We start from the raw sequence: 18,908 nt of genomic DNA, 5'->3' as shown, positions 1-18,908 counted from the left end.
TAGGGGGTGTCCGGATAGCCGAACTACCATCATCGGCCGGACTCCAAGACTATGAAGATACAAGATTGAAGACTTCGTCCCGTGTCCGGATGGGACTTTCCTTGGCATGGAAGGCAAGCTTGGCGATACGGATATGTAGATCTCCTACCATTGTAACCGACTCTGTGTAACCCTAGCCCTCTCCGGTGTCTATATAAACCGGATGGCTTTAGTCCATAGGACGAACAACAATCATACCATAGGCTAGCTTCTAGGGTTTAGCCTCCTTGATCTCGTGGTAGATCTACTCTTGTAACCCACATCATCAATATTAATCAAGCAGGACGTAGGGTTTTACCTCCATCAAGAGGGCCCGAACCTGGGTAAAAACATCATGTCCCTCGTCTCCTGTTACCATCCGCCTAGACACACAGTTCGGGACCCCCTACCCGAGATCCGCCGATTTTGACACCGACATTGGTGCTTTCATTGAGAGTTCCTCTGTGTCGTCACCGATAGGCTCGATGGCTTCTTCGATCATCAACGACGATGTAGTCCAGGGTGAGACCTTCCTCCCCGGACAGATCTTTGTATTCGGCAGCTTCGCACTGCGGGCCAATTCGCTTGGCCAGCTGGAGCAGATCGAAGGCTACGCCCCTGGCCGTCAGGTCAAATTTGGAAGTTTGAACTTCACGGCTGACATCCATGGGGACTTGATCCTCGACGGATTCGAGCCACAGCCGAGCGTGTCGTACTGTCACGATGGGCATGATTTAGCTCTGCAGCCGGACAGTACCCTGGAGGCCGCACTCGAAACCACTCCGATCTTCAATTTGGAGCCAGCTCCGCAGATCGAGGATGGATGCCTAGACACCGCCTCGGGGGATGCAACCTCTACAGCGATAGTGCCGAACACCGATCTTGTCCCCCATGAAGCTCGTGACTCCGAGGTGTCGGACTCCTTGCCGGACTCCGGACCTCCCGCGCCCCTCCAGTCGAATCCGATTGGGCGCCGATCATGGAGTTCACCGCGGCGGACATCTTTCAATGCTCACCTTTTGGTGACATCTTGAGTTCGCTATAGTACCTCTCGTTATCAGGAGAGGCCTGGCCGGACTGTGGCCAGGACGGTTGGGATGCGGACGACGAAGAAATTCAGAGCCCACCCACCACCCACTTGGTAGCCACTGTCGATGATCTAACCGACATGCTAGATTATGACTCTGAGGACATCGACGGTATGGACGACGATGCCGGAGACGACCAAGAACCAGCGCCCACTGGGCACTGGAAAGCCACCTCTTCATACGACATATAGATGGTGGATATCCCAAAGGATGGGAACGATGAAGGAATAGCGGAGGATGACCCCTCCAAGAAAGAGCCCAAGCGCCGGCGTCAGCGGCGCCGCTCTAAATCCCGCCATAGCAAGAATGAGGATTCCGGCACCGGAGACAATAATACACCGGATAGCGCCGAAGACAACCCACTCCAGCAAGATCCAGCACAGGAGGAGGGGGACGCCAGCCCTCATGAGAGAGCGGCCGAAGAAGAGGTAGAGGACTATATGCCTCCCTCCGGAGACGAGGCAAGCCTCGACGACGACGAATTCGTCGTGCCTGAGGATCCCGTCGAACAGGAGCGTTTCAAACGCAGGCTTATGGCCACGGCAAACAGCCTCAAGAAAAAGCAGCAGCAGCTTAGACCTGATCAAGATCTGCTAGCCGACAGATGGACCGAAGTCCTCACGGCCGAAGAGCATGAACTCGAACGCCCCTCCAAAAGCTACCCCAAACGTAAGCTGCTCCCCCGATTAGAGGTGGAGGCATATGATCCCGCTTCACCAGGAGACAATACGGCTGATCGACCACCCCGTGGTCGCGACAGAGAGGCCTCAAGGCCCTTCACTAGACCCGTACCCCGGCATCGCTCGAAAAGCACAAGGCCACAGGGGAACACTCCGGACCTGTGAGACATATTGGAGGATAAGGCAAGATCATCAAGATCGATCTATGGATCACGTGGGCGCCCCACGATACGTGACGATCACCGCCAGCCCGGACACAGTAAGTCCGGCCGGGCCGAACACAACAGATAAAGCTCTTTCGAGCTCCGTCGCGATATCGCCCAGTACAGAGGCGCCGCACACCCACTGTGCTTCACAGATGAGGTAATGGATCATCAAATCCCAGAAGGGTTTAAACCCGTCAATATTGAATCTCATGATGGCACAACAGACCCCGCGGTCTGGATCGAGGACTATCTCCTCCACATCCACATGGCCCGCGGAGACGATCTCCACGCCATCAAATATCTCCCATTCAAACTTAAAGGACCAGCCCGGCACTGGCTTAACAGCTTGCCAGCAGAGTCAATCGGGACTTGGGAGGACCTGGAAGCCGCATTCCTCGATAACTTCCAAGGCACGTACGTGCGACCACCAGATGCAGATGACCTAAGCCACATAATTCAGCAGCCAGACGAATCGGCCAGACAATTCTGGACACGGTTCTTAACCAAGAAAAACCAAATCGTCGACTGTCCGGATGCCGAGGCCCTCGCGGCCTTCAAGCATAACATCCGCGACGAGTGGCTTGCCCGGCACCTGGGACAGGAAAAGCCGAAATCCATGGCAGCCCTTACATCGCTCATGACCCGCTTCTGTGCGGGTGAGGACAGCTGGCTAGCACGCAGCAACAACCTCAATAAAAATGCTGGCAGTCCGGATATCAAGGACCGTAGTGGCAGGTCGCGTCGCAACAAAAACAAACGCCGCATTAACGGCGATAACAGTGAGGATACGGCAGTCAATGCCGGATTTAGAGGCTCTAAACCCGGTCAACAGAAAAAGCCATTCAAAGGAACAACTCAAGGTCCGTCCAATTTGGACCGCATTCTCGACCGCTTGTGCCAGATACATGGCACCCCTGAAAAGCCAGCTAACCACACCAATAGGGACTGTTGGGTGTTCAAGCAGGCAGCCAAGTTAATTGCCGAAAACAGCGACAAGGGGCTACATAGCGACGACGAGGAAGAGACCCGACCGCTGAACAATAGAGGACAGAAGGGTTTCCCCCCACAGGTGCGGACCGTGAACATGATATATGCCACACACATTCCCAAAAGGGAGCGGAAGCATGCACTCAGGGATGTATACGCGATGGAGCCAGTTGCCCCGAAGTTCAATCCATGGTCCTCTTGCCCGATCACCTTTGACCGAAGGGACCACCCCACCAGCATTCGCCATGGTGGGTTCGCCGCATAGGTTCTAGACCCAATCGTCGATGGATTTCACCTCACCAGAGTCCTGATGGACGGCGGTAGCAGCCTAAACCTGCTTTATCAGGACACGGTGCGCAAAATGGGCATAGACCCCTCAAGGATTAAACCTACCAAGACGACCTTTAAAGGCGTCATACCAGGTGTAGAAGCCAATTGTACAGGCTCAGTTACACTGGAAGTGGTCTTCGGATCCCCGGATAACTTCCGAAGCGAGGAGTTAATCTTCGACATAGTCCCGTTCCGCAGCGGCTATCATGCCTTGCTCGGACGTACCGCGTTCACAAAGTTCAACGCGGTGCCGCACTACGCATACCTCAAGCTCAAGATGCTAGGCCCTAGAGGAGTCATCACGGTCAACGGAAACACTGAACGCTCCCTCCGAACGGAGGAACATACAGCGGCTCTCGCGGCAGAAGTACAAAGCAACCTTTTAAGGCAATTCTCGAGTCCGGCTGCCAAGCGGCCGGACACAGTTAAGCGTGCCCAGAGTAACCTACAACACGACCACCTGGCACGTTCCGAGCACGCGTAGCAGTGCGGCCCCAACCCCAGCCCCTGTAAAACATTAAGACAGACCCTTCGCGTACTCCATTACGCTCTGAAGATACCATGGGCATGGGGCAAGGGGCTCGACCACGATAAGCCCAGACTGCGGCTCAACCGCACCAGGGGCTCATAAGTGTGTCGTTTCTTTTTCTTTTCCTTTTATTTTTTACCTACTGGACTCTGTTCGTCAGAGGCCCTGTCCGGCAGCAGACATGCCGAACCCACGATGCAACATCCAGGGAAGGAGAAAGGCTACAACGAAAATCCAGGTGGTCTCCATCATGAGCATTAAATCTGTTTTATGCATTATTCCGTAGCCTACCCCTGGAGGGGGACATGTTAAACAGTCCCATCCCTTGCTTACCGCACCACTTGTATCGTCCTGCACTTACAGCAGTTTTTATTGAATAAAGCAATGCAGCACATTTTTGCTTCTAATTGCATTTCTTTCTTACACATATGTTCATCTATGACATGTTGCATCCGTACGTTTTGGTACGGCTAAATACACCAGGGGCTTATGTTTCCCGCGTTATGGTGTGATAAGTCCGAACACTTTCACAAGTGCGGCACCCCGAACTTATAGCATTATATGCATCGGCTCCGAATCATGTTCTCGGGTCAATAGTTGGGTTTGCCCGGCTCCCATGTTTTGGTACCTTACGTTCCGTTTTATCGGCTAAGGTAGCACTGGGAGAACCACTGCGATTGCGCCCCAGTTGAACTGGGTTAACGCCTCAGTGGAGAAAGCTAAAACTGACCGTCATGATGAGGTGAGAGCTGGTCGCTGTTCGAGAGGTTCTTTGCGAGTCCCTAAAGACTTATGCCGCTTAGAGCAAGGAGCCGGATACTGTCCGGCCAAGGCGTGGATAGCGCCCCAAATTCGGCCTTCCGAAAACTAGGGGCTTCGCCGAAATTTAAAATTATAGAATTCTATGGCTAAGTGAGAGTGTTCAAGCATTATAAGTCCGGTTGCCTTGTTCGTTGTGTTGAGCGCCTCCCTCGATGGACCCAAATATGGGAACAAGAGTGCCCAAATTTATCCTGAACACCCCAGCACTCGAGGCATGGGGGCTGAAGCCGACGACTTGCCATCTCTCAGATTTGATAAATAGCCGCAGAGAAGGTAATATTTTAAATTAACAAGTGTTGATTCGTGCATATGAACTTAGTTTTCAGCGCACAGGATAACAAAACGCGAGTCTACTCAAAAACTTCTTCTTTGGAGCACTCACCCGCAATAATGCGGGCGCCCTTCAGCACACTCTTATAATACATCTCGGGCGTACGATACTCCTTGCCCTCTGGTGGTGGGTCCGTCACAAGCTTCTGGGCATCCATCTTGCCCCAGTGCACCTTTGCGCGGGCAAGGGCCCGACGGGAACCTTCAATACAGGCGGAGTGCTTGATGACTTCAACCCACGGGCACGCATCCACCAGCCGTCGCACCAGGCCGAAGTAGCTCCCAGGCATGGCCTCCTTAGGCCACAGCCGAACTATGAGGCCCTTCATGGCCTGTTCGGCCGCCTTGTGGAGCTCGACCAGCTGCTTCAGCTAGTCGCTAAGGGGCATCGGATGCTCGGCCTCAGCATACTGAGACCAGAAGACCTTCTCCGTCGAGCTCCCCTCCTCGGCCCGGTAGAATGCGGCAGCATCGGACACGCTGCGAGGAAGATCCGCGAACGCTCCTGGGGAGCTCCGAATTCGGGTAAGCGACGGGTAATTAACACTCACATGCTTACTTTGCATGAAAAATACCTTACCCGCTGCTATTTTCTTTACCGCCTCGATCTCCTGGAGGGCCTTGTAGGCTTTGGCCTTAGCGGCTTTGGCACTCTCAAGAGCAGTTGCAAGCTCAGACTCTCGAGTCTTCGAGTCACGCTCCAGGCTCTCATGTTTCCTCACGAGATCCTGGAGCTCTTGCTGTACCTCTGCCACCCGCGCCTCCTGTTTCTCTCGCTCGGTGCGCTCCGCAGCCGCACTGCGTTCGGCCGCGGCCACCGCCTCCTTCAAGGTCGCCACCTCGTTAGTGGCCCCTGCAATACCCCAGTTATCCTTGTCATTTTTCTTGCAACCAAATCCTTTTCTGTAAGGTACAATTTTCATAAGGTATTACTCACCTTCTTTTTCCTTAAGCTGCTTCTTGGCATGGCCGAGCTCGTTCTCGGACCGCTTGAGGTTTTCCTTCAAAGTATTGACCTCCGCAATCAGTGCGGCAGAGGTCAGCAGCACAGCCTGTAATCCCATATTGACATATTTTCATGACTCCTGCGTTTATCTTTCTAAAGATCCTCAGTCCAGGTTTTCTTTCCGAACACCGAACCGAGCATCAGGGGCTACTGTCTATGCGGTACCATTTTACATATATTGAAATTCTTACCTCAAAGCCTGTTAGAAGGCTGCTGCAGGCTTCGGTCAGCTCGTTCTTGGCGAGCTGAACTTTCTGAATCACCGCACTCATAACAGTGCGGTGTTCCTCTTCAATAGAGGCGCTATTGAGCGCCTCTAGCAATTTATCCGGCGCCTCCGGTTGGACGGAAGCTGCCGGCGTCACGGTCTTGCCCTTCTTACGAAGGGGTCGCCCGCCGGACTCCGGAGCCACTATGGGTTCCGGGGCTGAGTCCGGTGCAAAGTCCGGGAGGTTGTCCTGCGACACCTCTGGGGCCCTCTCCTCCTGGTGGGTCCCTTCCTAGGATCCCACCTCGGCATCGTCCGCATCACGGGGGGTGGAGGCAGTCGGAAGAGAATCCATATCCGATGCCCCTAAGGACCCGCTCGACGAAGTGGGGAGATCATCCTTAGGCGGACTGCAGGGTTGTATGCGGCATTAGAAAGACATAATGTGGCGGAAAACGAAAACCTTGAAGTTATTCGGGACTCCGGATACTTACGATCTCGCCAGAGGCTTGGCCCTTGGAGGCCAGTCCTCGTCATCGTCACTGGCGTTGGTGGAACAGTCCGGGGAAGAGTTTTTCCCCTCTTGGACCCTTCGTCCTCCCTTGTTGGGGAGGCCTTCCTTTTCTTCCCTCCCCCCGCTGGGGGAGAGGCTTTCTTCTTCTCCTCCTCGCCTTGGTGGGAGGAGTCGGCCTCGGATTCATCGTCCGATAGCACCTGAAAACGGGAACTCTTCCGAGTCCCCGTGGCCTTCTTCTTGGCCTTCTTCTCCGGCACCACGTGGGGTGCCGGAGCCAGCAGCCCCGTTAGGCGGGCGTCAGCTGAGTCCTCTGGCAATGGGGCCGGACAGATAGCCTGTGCGGCCTTCTTCAGCCAGTCCTGTCAAAGGAAAGGGAGTTTAGATCCCGCATAGAGTCAAACTATGAATGACAAGCGTCCCGTAAAGGACAATATCACTTACCTCGTCAGCTGGACGCTGCGAGCTGAATCCGCGATCTTCGGTAGCGGATGCGGGAGCGTCGGCGCCCTTGAACAGCACCTTCCAGACCTCTTCGTACGTAGTGTCGAAGAGCCCATTCAAAGTCTGGTGCTGCGCCGGATCGAACTCCCACATATTGAAGCCCCGTCGTTGGCACGGGAGAATCTGGCGGATGAGCATGACCTGGACTACGTTGACAAGCTTGAGCTTCTTGTCCACCAGCTTTTGGACGCAGGCTTGGAGTCCAGTCAGCTCCTCCGAATCGCCCCAAATTCGGCCGCTCTCTTTCCAGGAGGTGAGCCGTGTGGGGATGCCGGATCTGAATTCGGGGGCCGCTGCCCATTCGGGATCACGCGACTCGGTGATGTAGAACCACCCCGATTGCCACCCCTTGATGGTTTCCACAAAGGTGCCCTCCAGCCACGTAACGTGGGACATCCTGCCCACCATGGCGCCTCCGCACTCCGCTTGGCTGCCCTTCACAACCTTCGGCTTGACACTGAAGGTCTTGAGCCACAAGCCGAAGTGGGGCTGGATGCAGAGGAAGGCCTCGCACACGACGATAAACGCCGAGATGTTGAGAATAAAATTCGGGGCCAGATCATGGAAATCTAGGCCGTAGTAGAACATGAGCCCCCGGACAAAGGGATGAAGTGGGAAGCCCAGTCCGCGGAGGAAATGGGGAAGGAATACTACCCTCTCATGGGGCCTGGGGGTGGGGATGAGCTCTCCCTCGTCGGGGAGCCGATGCGCGATGTCGCTGGACAAGTATCCGGCGCTGCGCAGCTTCTGGATATGCCCCTCCGTGACGGAGGAGGCCATCCATTTGCCTCCCGCTCCGGACATATTTGGAGAAGGTTGAGGTGAGATGTGCGGGCTTGGGCGCTAGAGCTCGAGTTCGCAGAGATGGATAAGCCAAGGAGGAAGAAGGCGCAGGTAAAAAGGTTGGATCTTTATCCCCTTATATGGGCGGACAGAAACACGCATCCCCACCGGCCTGGTAAAACTCGCTTATCTCCCAAGCGTCACAATCAATGGAGCGGTTGGGTTACCCACGTCCGTATTGATGGGAATCCCGGAATAAGGGAAACACGATCTCTGCTTCGACAAGACGTGCCAAGGAAACCGCCTCACTAAACGCGCTGAGGTGGAACAATAGAAACAATTCGAGTAAAGGCTTGGAAGTGGTGTGATGTTACGCCACAGAATACGTCAGCAGATTGATCTTGTGTAATATTATTCTCTCTACGGTGGTATGTGGAATTTATTTTTGCAGAGCCGGACACTATCCTGGTGTTCACAATCTTCTATAAATTATTCGGAGGAGGAACCCGTCTTGCAATGCCGAAGACAATATGCGCGCCGGACTCGTCGTCATTGAAGCCTGGTTCAGGGGCTACTGAGGGAGTCCCGGACTAGGGGGTGTCCGGATAGCCGAACTACCATCATCGGCCGGACTCCAAGACTATGAAGATACAAGATTGAAGACTTCGTCCCGTGTCCGGATGGGACTTTCCTTGGCGTGGAAGGCAAGCTTGGCGATACGGATATGTAGATCTCCTACCGTTGTAACCGACTCTGTGTAACCCTAGCCCTCTCCGGTGTCTATATAAACCGGATGGCTTTAGTCCATAGGACGAACAACAATCATACCATAGGCTAGCTTCTAGGGTTTAGCCTCCTTGATCTCGTGGTAGATCTACTCTTGTAACCCACATCATCAATATTAATCAAGCAGGATGTAGGGTTTTACCTCCATCAAGAGGGCCCGAACCTGGGTAAAAACATCGTGTCCCTCGTCTCCTGTTACCATCCGCCTAGACGCACAGTTCGGGACCCCCTACCCGAGATCCGCCGGTTTTGACACCGACAGTAGCCGTGGCTCGGTCCCGCCTGGTGCAGGCCACCCTCCATCCCCGACAGAGCCTCCTCTGAGCTACGTGACGACCACTGCTTGTGTGTGCGATCACGGTGATCCTCTGGCAAGGCTGGTGAAGCTTCACGATGAATCTTTGTCAACACCGCTCCCGTCCTGGCGTATTTGGACCTATGTTCTCCAGCGTCCTTGGTTGCGTCTTCTACTGGCGCGGTTTCGGTCCCAGTGCACTAGCTGTTGCGTCCCTTCCAACTTTGGTTCGCCATCTTTCTGATGGCTCCGCCTCTAGCAGCACGGATCTGTGCTCCCTTTTGGCTCCAAATTGCCAGCGGTGTCGGCCGTCATACTTCCATCCGTTTCGGTTCTCTACCTCGCTGCCGCTTCGGCCTTGTCCACCTACATGTCATGTTGACTCCAAAGCTTGCGTTTTTCATCGGCGACAGCTGCAAACCCACCCTCTTATGAGGTAGCGGTTGACAAGCAGGTTGGCTCTGACATCTTCGGACCCTTATCTGGTGGCTTTGGGATTACTCGAACTCAGGCTAGGCACTCCATGCTTGGCTTGCCGATGCTTGCAGCGGCGACACTCGTGGGTGTCATTTCCCTTCCTGGAGGCGGTGCCATGGATTTTATCCATGCCCCTCTATGAGCATCAGGGGAAACCTTAGGTCCGGTTCCCCAGATTGGATGGCGACGACATCACGACATTGTTTTCCTTCTTGAAGGCGCTAACTTGCTTGCTCGTGGTGTTCCCGGTGTTGGATTAGGAGATGTTCGATGTCCCACTTATTCGGCTTGCTCCTCTAGTTCTAGGTTTTGTGGGTTTAGTTGTGTCCTTTTGCCCTATTCGGGCTGATCACCCCATTTCGCTTTGCTTCGGCCACCATGTTGATCCCTCCTTGCGTTTATGTCATTTCTTGTATCCTTTATTGTACTCATTCTTCTCTCTTCTCTCAGTAGAAAAGATATGTAAGCTTTGCGTATTTATGAAAATGTGAATTCATTTGGGAGGGCCGTTTTGGCTCTCGGCAGCCTATGCTCCCGAATGAACATCCCCCCCCCCCCGCCCGCCCGCTGGTCCAGCTGCTGCACGACATTCGCCATCCTATTTGGCAGCTAGGTCGCCCACGTGTTCCTCCCCCCGTCCGCCTCTAGCCCCCTGTTGGCCCAGCTCCCTTCTTGCTACTGTCCGTCGAGGCGGGCGAAGCCCTTGGGGAAGGTAGCCGTGGCTCGGTCCCGCCTGGTGCAGGCCACCCTCCATCCCCGACAGAGCCTTCATCCGTCTCCAACGTATCTATAATTTATGAAGCATTCATGCTATTTTATTATTTGTTTTGAATGATTATGGGCTTTATTATACACTTTTATATTACTTTTGGGACTAACCTATTAACCGGAGGCCCAACCCATATTGCTGTTTTATTGCCTGTTTCAGTATTTCGAAGAAAAGGAATATCAAACGGAGTCCAAACGGAATGAAACCTTCGACAGCGTTATTTTTGGGAAGAATATCATCCTGGAGACTTGGAGTTTACGTCAGAAGATCCTCGAGGAGGCCAGGAGATAGGGGGACGCCCCCCCTACTAGGCGCGCCCCCCTATCTCGTGGGCCCCTCGAGCACCTCCCGACCAACTTCTTTCGCCTATATAAGCCTACGTACCTTAAAAACATTGAATATCAAGATAGATCAGGAGTTCCGCCGCCGCAAGCCTCTGTAGCCACCAAAAACCTCTTGGGAGCCCGTTCCGGCACCCTGCCGGAGGGGGAACCCATCACAGATGGCCATCTTCATCATCCCGGTGCTCTCCATGACGAGGAGGGAGTAGTTCACCCTCGAGGCTGAGGGTATGTACCAGTAGCTATGTGTTTGATCTCTCTCTCTCTCTCTCGTGTTCTCTCTATGGCACGATCTTGATGTATCGCGAGCTTTGCTGTTATAGTTGGATCTTATGATGTTTCTCCCCCTCTACTCTCTTGTAATGAATTGAGTTTCCCTCATGAAGTTATCTTATCGGATTGAGTCTTTGATTTGAGAACACTTGATGTATGTATTGCCGTGTTTATCTGTGGTGACAATGGGATATCACGTGCCACTTGATGTATGTTTTGGTGATCAACTTGCGGGTTCCGCCCATGAACCTATGCATAGGGGTTGACACACGTTTTCGTCTTGACTCTCCGGTAGAAACTTTGGGGCACTCTTTGAAGTACTTTGTGTTGCTTGGATAGATGAATCTGAGATTGTGTGATGCATATCGTATAATCATGCCCACGGATACTTGAGGTGACAATGGAGTATCTAGGTGACATTAGGGTTTTGGTTGATTTGTGTCTTAAGGTGTTATTCTAGTATGAACTCTATGATAGATTGAGCGGAAAGAATAGCTTCATGTTATTTTACTACGAACTCTTGAATAGATAGAACAGAAAGGATAACTTTGAGGTGGTTTCGTACCCTACCATAATCTCTTCGTTTGTTCTCCGCTATTAGTGGCTTTGGAGTGACTCTTTGTTGCATGTTGAGGGATTGTTATATGATCTATCTATGTTATTATTGTTGAGAGAACTTGCACTAGTGAAAGTATGAACCCTAGGCCTTCTTTCCTATCATTGCAATACCGTTTACGCTCACTTTTATCGCTTGCTACCTTACTCTTTTTATAATTTCAGATTACAAATACCTTTATCTACCATCCATATTGCACTTGTATCACCATCTCTTCGCCGAACTAGTGCACCTATACAATCTACCATTGTATTGGGTGTGTTGGGGACATAAGAGACTCTTTGTTATTTGGTTGCAAGGTTGTTTGAGAGAGACCATCTTCATCCTTCGCCTCCTACGGATTGATAAATCTTAAGTCATCCACTTGAGGGAAATTTGCTACTGTCCTACAAACCTGTGCACTTGCAGGCCAAACAATGTCTACAAGAAGAAGGTTGTGTAGTAGACATCAAGCCTCCTTTGAGCTACGTGACGACCATTGCTTGTGTGTGCGGTCACGGTGATCCTCTGGCAAGGCTGGTGAAGCTTCGCGATGGATCTTTGTCGACACCGCTCCCGTCCTGGCGTATTTGGACCTATGTTCTCCAGCGCCTTGGTTGCGTTCTCTACTGGCGCGGTTTCGGTCCCAGAGCACTGGCTGTTACGTCCCTTCCAACTTTGGTTCGCCGGCTTTCTGGTGGCTCCGCCTCTGGCAGCACGGATCTGCGCTCCCTTTCGGCTCCAAATTGCCAGCGGTGTTGGCCGTCATACTTCCATCCGTTTCGGCTCTCTACCTCGCCGCCTCTTCGGCCTTGTCCACCTACATGTCATGTTGACTCCAAAGTTTGCGTTCTTCGTCGGCAGCAGGTGCAAATCCACCATCTTATGAGGTAGCGGTTGACAAGCAGGTTGGCTCTGACATCTTCGGACCCTGATCTGCTGGCTTTGGGATTACTCGGACTCAGGCCAGGCACTCCATGCTCGGCTTGCCGATGCTTACAGCGGCGACACTCGTGGGTTTCATTTCCCTTCCTGGAGGCAGTGTCATGGACTTTATCCATGCCCCTCTACGAGCATCAGGAGAAACCTTAGGTCCGGTTCCCCGGATCGGATGGCGACGGCATCACGACATTGTTTTCCTTGTTGAAGACGCTATCTTGCTTGCTTATGGTGTTCCCTTGCGTTTATGTCATTTCTTGTATCCTTTATTGTACTCATTCTTCTCTCTTCTCTCAATAGAAAAGATATGTAAGTTTTGCATATTTTATGAAAATGTGAATTCATTTGGGAGGGCCGTTTTGGCTCTCGGCAGCCTATGCTCCCGAATGAACATTAAATTCAAAATAAATGTTTTTTTAAATCTGACCTTTTTTTTAAATGTTCATGTTAGTATAACAAGCTTGCTTGATAATTTCCATAGGAAATGGGATAGGAGTGCTTCGTCTGCGAAAAAAAGAAAATTAAGTGCAACATTTCAATGTAACATTTTTAGGCTATTTCTGCACAAGTTAAAATGCTAAAGCTTTCCACCTAAAAATTTGCAGGTAATATTTGGGTGTGACCGTAAATACATCTAATTTATTTTGATTTTTTATATTTGAAAAAAAAAGCATTTTGGAGCATTTAACATATCTTGTGTCATTTCCAAAACCCATAGTAAACTTGTTATTTACTTCCCTGCTCATTATCGGTATGTAATACATTAAAGTGGGGACAAAGGCTGCCACAAGTGTGTTGCTCCCCAATATAAACTAAAATTGCATGTCTGTATGGGTCCTGCAGAGGAACAAGTCATGTGAGAGCGATGTGTTATGCCCGTGTTGATAGAGAAGAAAAAAAAGTTACAAAATTAGGACATCTATGTCAAAAAGGTCAAAATAAGGGTAGAAACTAGAATTCACTTTTTCTTGGCAGCCTACCACATTTCATCTCTAATTTATTGCTCCTTTTCCATTATGCTCTAACGTCCTTTGCACTCGCGGTGCACCGTATCTTCTGTATTGTACTCCCTCTGTCCGTAATTACTCGTCGTAAAAATGCAAGTATTTAGACGTATTTTAAGTTTTAAATACATTCATTCCTATCATATACTCCCTCCGTTCGGAATTACTTGTCTCAGAAATGGATGTATCTAGAATACGTCTAGATACATCCATTTCTGAGACAAGTAATTCCGAACGGAGGGAGTATATGATAGGAATGAATGTATCTAAAACTTAAAATACGTCTAAATACTTACATTTTTCCATGTAACATTTTTGTGACAAGTAGTTCAGGACGGAGGAAAATATCTACGAATTAAGAAACTGATCTAGATAGAGGCCAAACGGTTGTGGAGTTGGCCATTGGCTCATTTTCCCCTCTGCAATTTGGCTTATTCTCAGTACTAGTATCAAAGGCAAAATCCTGCACAAATTTTCTACTGGCCTACAGACCACCAAACATATAGTACGTGATGCCGCAGCTGACTCGAAGTCTCAATGGAAAAATGGTGATCCAATCTTGACGTCCGACGCAAGTCGCAACGTGTCTCGAAACTAGTCGTTAGACCTCCCCTAATCACTATTCTTTAGATGAGATCCAACCTTGATGTTTCGACGAAGCAGCTGCTCAGGACGCGGTGCCGCTGCGCGAAGGGATCGACTTTGCAGTGCACGGCGCCGTCCCCGCGCGCCAAGTTCTCCACCTGTACGCGCCGTTGATGACTTCGCTGCCCATGACGACAGCCTGAGACTTGAACGTGACAGCTCCCGGCTGCCTCCGGCTATGATAAATACCAACCTCCTCCCTCCATCCCAATTCACAACTCGCTGCTCAAGCACATCTTCTAGCCTTGTACACACAGAGCTAAGCGTCTGCTTGCTTCATCTCATCTCGGCCTCTCCCGATCACCATCGGCAGCTACCAGATGGCTCGCTTCGCCGTGGTCGCCGCAATCATCGCCCTCCTTGCCGTCGCCACCGCGGCGCAGGGCCCCATGCCGGCGCCCAGGATGGCCCCACTACCGGCGCCTCCGGCGAGGTCCCCGGCCACTGCCCCTGCGCCTGTCGCCACCTCGCCCACCGCCGCGTCGCCGTCCCCGATGGCCTCTCCCCCGGCCCCGCCCACCGACGCGCCGACTGACGCTCCCTCAGCGATGACGCCGTCCGCGGTCTCCGCCACACCCTCCGGTGCCCCCACCGGCACTCCCGCAAGCTCTGCAGTGTACTCGTCCGCCGCCAGCTTCGTCGCAGTCGTCGGAGCGGTCGCCGTAGCCGTCATGTTCTAGATGGAGGGACGACTCTGCTTCGTCTTGTCCATATAATTTAGATTGTTTCTGCGGATTCTTTATTAGAGACCGAATGGAGATTACACGACATTGCTATGTAATCTGGTTACACATGCATGAGATTATTATGAATATACAATTCTTTCATTTGTTTCCTTATATTCTTCTCCCGTGGTTTTTGTATGTGTGTCTGTTTTTCTCAGCTTATTATCTGATATGCATTATTCAGTTTTACTGGTAGGAGCAGGGAAAATCTGCATCGACGGCTGTAGAACACATAGGAGACTCGCCTTTCTTAAATTAGTATACTGCCACCATTGCCCTCCTTCGTTGGCACCACCAAATTCACCCTCTTCCCCGTCCCTGTTGCCGAAAAACTCACACCCCATCGCCCCCTTCGCCAGCCGCCGTCCTCTCTTCCCCGTTACCATGTCGGTTTGGTTGTGCCCACCTTTGCCTGACGAGACCAAAGAGGACTGCATCGAGGGAAAGTTCTTGGAGAGGGCATGAGAATAATTAGAGTGGGTCGATGACAGCCACGCTCAAAAAGAGAGGACATGAGAATAATTAGAGCGGACTTAATTATTCTCACCGCTCTTGAGAAACCAAGGGAAATTCCAGTGCCAAATATGATCATAATTTATGATACGCCTCATATAAATAACCGACAAAAAGTGAATACAAAAAAGTTCAGAAAAATTAGAAGTGAACACGGAAGTTCGCTAGTAGCTTGCAAAATCACAGGATGATGCAATGGCCGTCGGGCTGCTCCTCGTAGCACACGATGGCCGCGCCAGGGTACGGCGGCATCGGCCGGGGACAGCATGCATTGCCGGGGCCGGAGCAGCAGCAGGGCGGCGCCGGCTTGGGCGTTTCAGGCTTCTTTGGTTCGTCGGGCTTCTTGGCCGGCTCGGGCTTCTTCTCCTCCACCTCAGGCCCGACGCTGACGACAACCGCCGTGAACTTGGCCTTCCGCAGCGCGCTCGCAAGGCACACCACGTCCACGTCCCCCACCACGGTCAGCGTCCCCTTCTCGCCGTCCACCGCCATCGACTTGATACCTGCATTACAGCTGATGGTCGACCACGAACTTGGAAATAAACACGCGGTCCTTGGTTTCTCAAGTTTATGCGTACCTGGGAGCTTAGCGACGACGCTCATGGCGCCGGCCTTGCACCGCTCGGCGGTGATGTCCACCTTGAGCACGATCTTCTGCAAAAAAACAGATGAACAAATGCAGAGTTAAATCAGAGTTAGCAATGACAAATGGTTTCGATAGTGGGGCTGGGGAAGCGGCTCTTACCTTGGACATGGTGATTGGTGATCAATGAACCGGAGGAAGAGAGAGGTGGAGGCTTTGCTGTTCTTTAGTTGAGCTCCACAATTGTGACTTGTGACAGGTCGTCACACTAGCATTATGAGTCGACATGGCAACCTGTAATTCGTGTCTCCTCTGGTTGAGCATGTAATGATAGCGCGGAAGTCAACACCTTAACGAACTCGTTATGTTCGGTGCACTACAGAAAACACGTTTTCCATTTCGTCATGTTGTCGCAGGCTAATTCGTTCAAGTAAGGGCATGTACAATGGTGCTATCTTACGAGTGCCACGTAGGATAGATGATGAGGTGGAGGAGAGAGAACTCATAAGAAAAGGCTTGTCTTCTCTTAATTAAGAGAAGACAAGAGGTGATCTCTTAGCACAATATGTCTCACCACATATTTAGGAATTGCTAGTTATTAAAGATAAGGCTAAGAGATGACCCATTGTAGATAATTTTTTTTGTCTTCTCTAAATCACATGCAAGACTTAAGATAAGACTATCTTATCAACCACTGTACATGCCCTAACAGTAAAACCTTGTGTTTCTCATAACTGCCATTGTTCACGCAGAAAAAAACTACTACTGTTTTTTTCCGAGATCAATAGTAGTTTATTCCATTAAGATAGTGTTACTATCTTTCGGCAAGAGATCCTCAATACATGGGGTCATCCGCCAAGCCACGCAGTCGTCGATTGCTCAGAGCAACTATACCTTGCCAGCTAATCTGCAACGCTATTCTGAGATCTATGAAAGTTATGTGGAATATACACTCTATCGTCATAAGGGACTTGACTTCAGCTACTAAATGACCATAAACCGGTCTATCTAAACTTTTTTCGTGAATACACTGAGCAGCGTATCATTCCATTGATAGGTGGAAAGAAAAAAGAGTAAGGGTGCAGCACTCACGGGCGTACACACAATGGCGTCTGAGAGAGTGCAGAGCAAGCAGCGAAGTGGGATGATCAACCTCAATACAACATGGTCAGGTTACAGGGATAATTTTATCTAGTCCTCTATCGCCGGCCTTGGCCCACTGGCGCGCCTCGTTCTTGATCAGCTGCACGAGCTTGTCCGTGGAAGGTCGGGCGCCGTCAAAAGTGGCCGCATTTCGGTGCTTCCAGATCGCCCAAGCTGTGAGAGCGATGATGCAGTTTAGGCCTCGCCTAAGGCTGTCCGAGGATGACACTGTGGCCTGGAGCCACCAGTCGAAGAAGGCGGTCGAGTCCAGCATGGGTGGTCTAACTAGTCGACACCATGAGAGAACCTCATGCGAGGTGATCCGCGAGATGACACAACCGACCAGGAGATAGTCGATAGTCTCTAGCTTTTGAGAACTGAAGATGCACTCCGGGTCGTGCGGGAGGCCGTGCATCGCACGACGCTCCACAGTCCAGCACCGATCAAGGGATACGAGCCAAAGGAAGAACTTGTTGGTAAGAGGGGCCCAACCCTTCCAGATCAAACACCAAGCAGACGGGGAGGTTGATCCAAAGAAGAGCGCCTTGTAACAGGATTTAGCGGAGTAGATACCATTGATGGTCCATTTCCAGCTGATAAGTGATGTCTACTACGCAACCTTCTTCATGTAGACTTGTGTTGGGCCTCCAAGCGCAGAGTTTTGTAGGACAGTAGCAAATTTTTCTCAAGTGGATGACCTAAGGTTTACCAATTCGTGAAAGGCGTAGGATGAAGTCTCTCTCAAACAACCTGCAACCAAATAACAAAGAGTCTCTTGTGTCCCCAATACACCCAATACAATGGTAAATTGTATAGGTGCACTAGTTCGGCGAAGAGATGGTGATACAAGTGCAATATGGAGGGTAGATATAGGTTTTTGTAATCTGAAAATATAAAAACAGCAAGGTAACTAGTAATAAAAGTGAGCAAAAATGGTATTGCAATGCTTGGAAATAAGGCCTAGGGTTCATACTTTCACTAGTGCAAGTTCTCTCAACAATGATAACATAATTGGATCATATAACAATCCCTCAACGTGCAACAAAGAGGCACTCCAAAGTCACTAATAGCGGAGAAGAAACGAAGAGATTATTGTAGCGTACGAAACCACCTCAAAGTTATTCTTTCTAATCGATCTATTGGGCTATTCCTATAAGTGTCACAAACAGCCCTAAAATTCGTACTAAAATAACACCTTAAGACACACATCAACCAAAACCCTAATGTCACCTAGATACTCCAATGTCACCACAAGTATACGCGGGTTTGATTATATGATATGCATCACACAATCTCAGATTCATCTATTCAAATCAACACAGAGAACTTCAAAGAGTGCCCCAAAGTTTCTACCGGAAAGTGAAGACGAAAACGTGTGCCAACCCCTATGCATAAGTTCACAATGTCACAGAACCCGCAAGTTGATCACCAAAACATACATCAAGTGGATCACGTGAATATCCCATTGTCACCAGAGATAAGCACATGCAAGGCTTACATCAAGTGTTCTCAAATCTTAAAGACTCAATCTGATAAGATAACTTCAAAGGGAAAACTCAATCTGTTACAAGAAGGTAGAGGGGGAGAAGGATCTTAAGATCCAACTATAATAACAAAGCTCGCGGTACATCAAGATCGTGGCAAATCAAGAACACGAGAGAGAGAGAGAGAGAGAGAGAGAGAGAGAGAGAGAGAGAGAGAGATATCAAACACATAGCTACTGGTACATACCCTCAGCCCCGAGGGTGAACTACTCCCTCCTCGTCATGGAGAGCATCGGGATGATGAAGATGGCCACCGGTGATGATTCCCCCC

General features: G+C 50.8%; 2 protein-coding genes across 2 annotated transcripts; one reads left to right on the top strand and one right to left on the bottom strand.

The window, feature by feature from the left end:
- The first annotated feature begins 14,332 nt into the window (after positions 1–14,332).
- On the top strand, positions 14,333–14,968 carry LOC119293997 (arabinogalactan protein 1-like). The gene has a single exon (XM_037572290.1). It carries the CDS (start codon positions 14,450–14,452, stop codon positions 14,807–14,809), a length of 360 nt encoding a protein of 119 aa, XP_037428187.1. The 5' UTR covers positions 14,333–14,449; the 3' UTR covers positions 14,810–14,968.
- Positions 14,969–15,424: 456 nt separating this feature from the next.
- Positions 15,425–16,180, bottom strand: LOC119293996 (heavy metal-associated isoprenylated plant protein 2-like). The gene is made up of 3 exons (XM_037572289.1): positions 16,113–16,180; positions 15,946–16,021; positions 15,425–15,870 (listed from the first exon to the last, which is right to left on the bottom strand). The coding sequence occupies exons 1-3, from the start codon at positions 16,119–16,121 to the stop codon at positions 15,548–15,550; spliced, it is 408 nt and encodes a 135-aa protein (XP_037428186.1). The 5' UTR covers positions 16,122–16,180; the 3' UTR covers positions 15,425–15,547.
- Positions 16,181–18,908: the final 2,728 nt, after the last annotated feature.

Source organism: Triticum dicoccoides, chromosome 4B, assembly GCF_002162155.2.
Source record: "Triticum dicoccoides isolate Atlit2015 ecotype Zavitan chromosome 4B, WEW_v2.0, whole genome shotgun sequence".
Taxonomy (NCBI): domain Eukaryota; kingdom Viridiplantae; phylum Streptophyta; class Magnoliopsida; order Poales; family Poaceae; genus Triticum; species Triticum dicoccoides.
The sequence above is the reverse complement of the archived record's forward strand: the minus strand, read 5'-3'. Positions and strand labels throughout refer to the sequence as shown.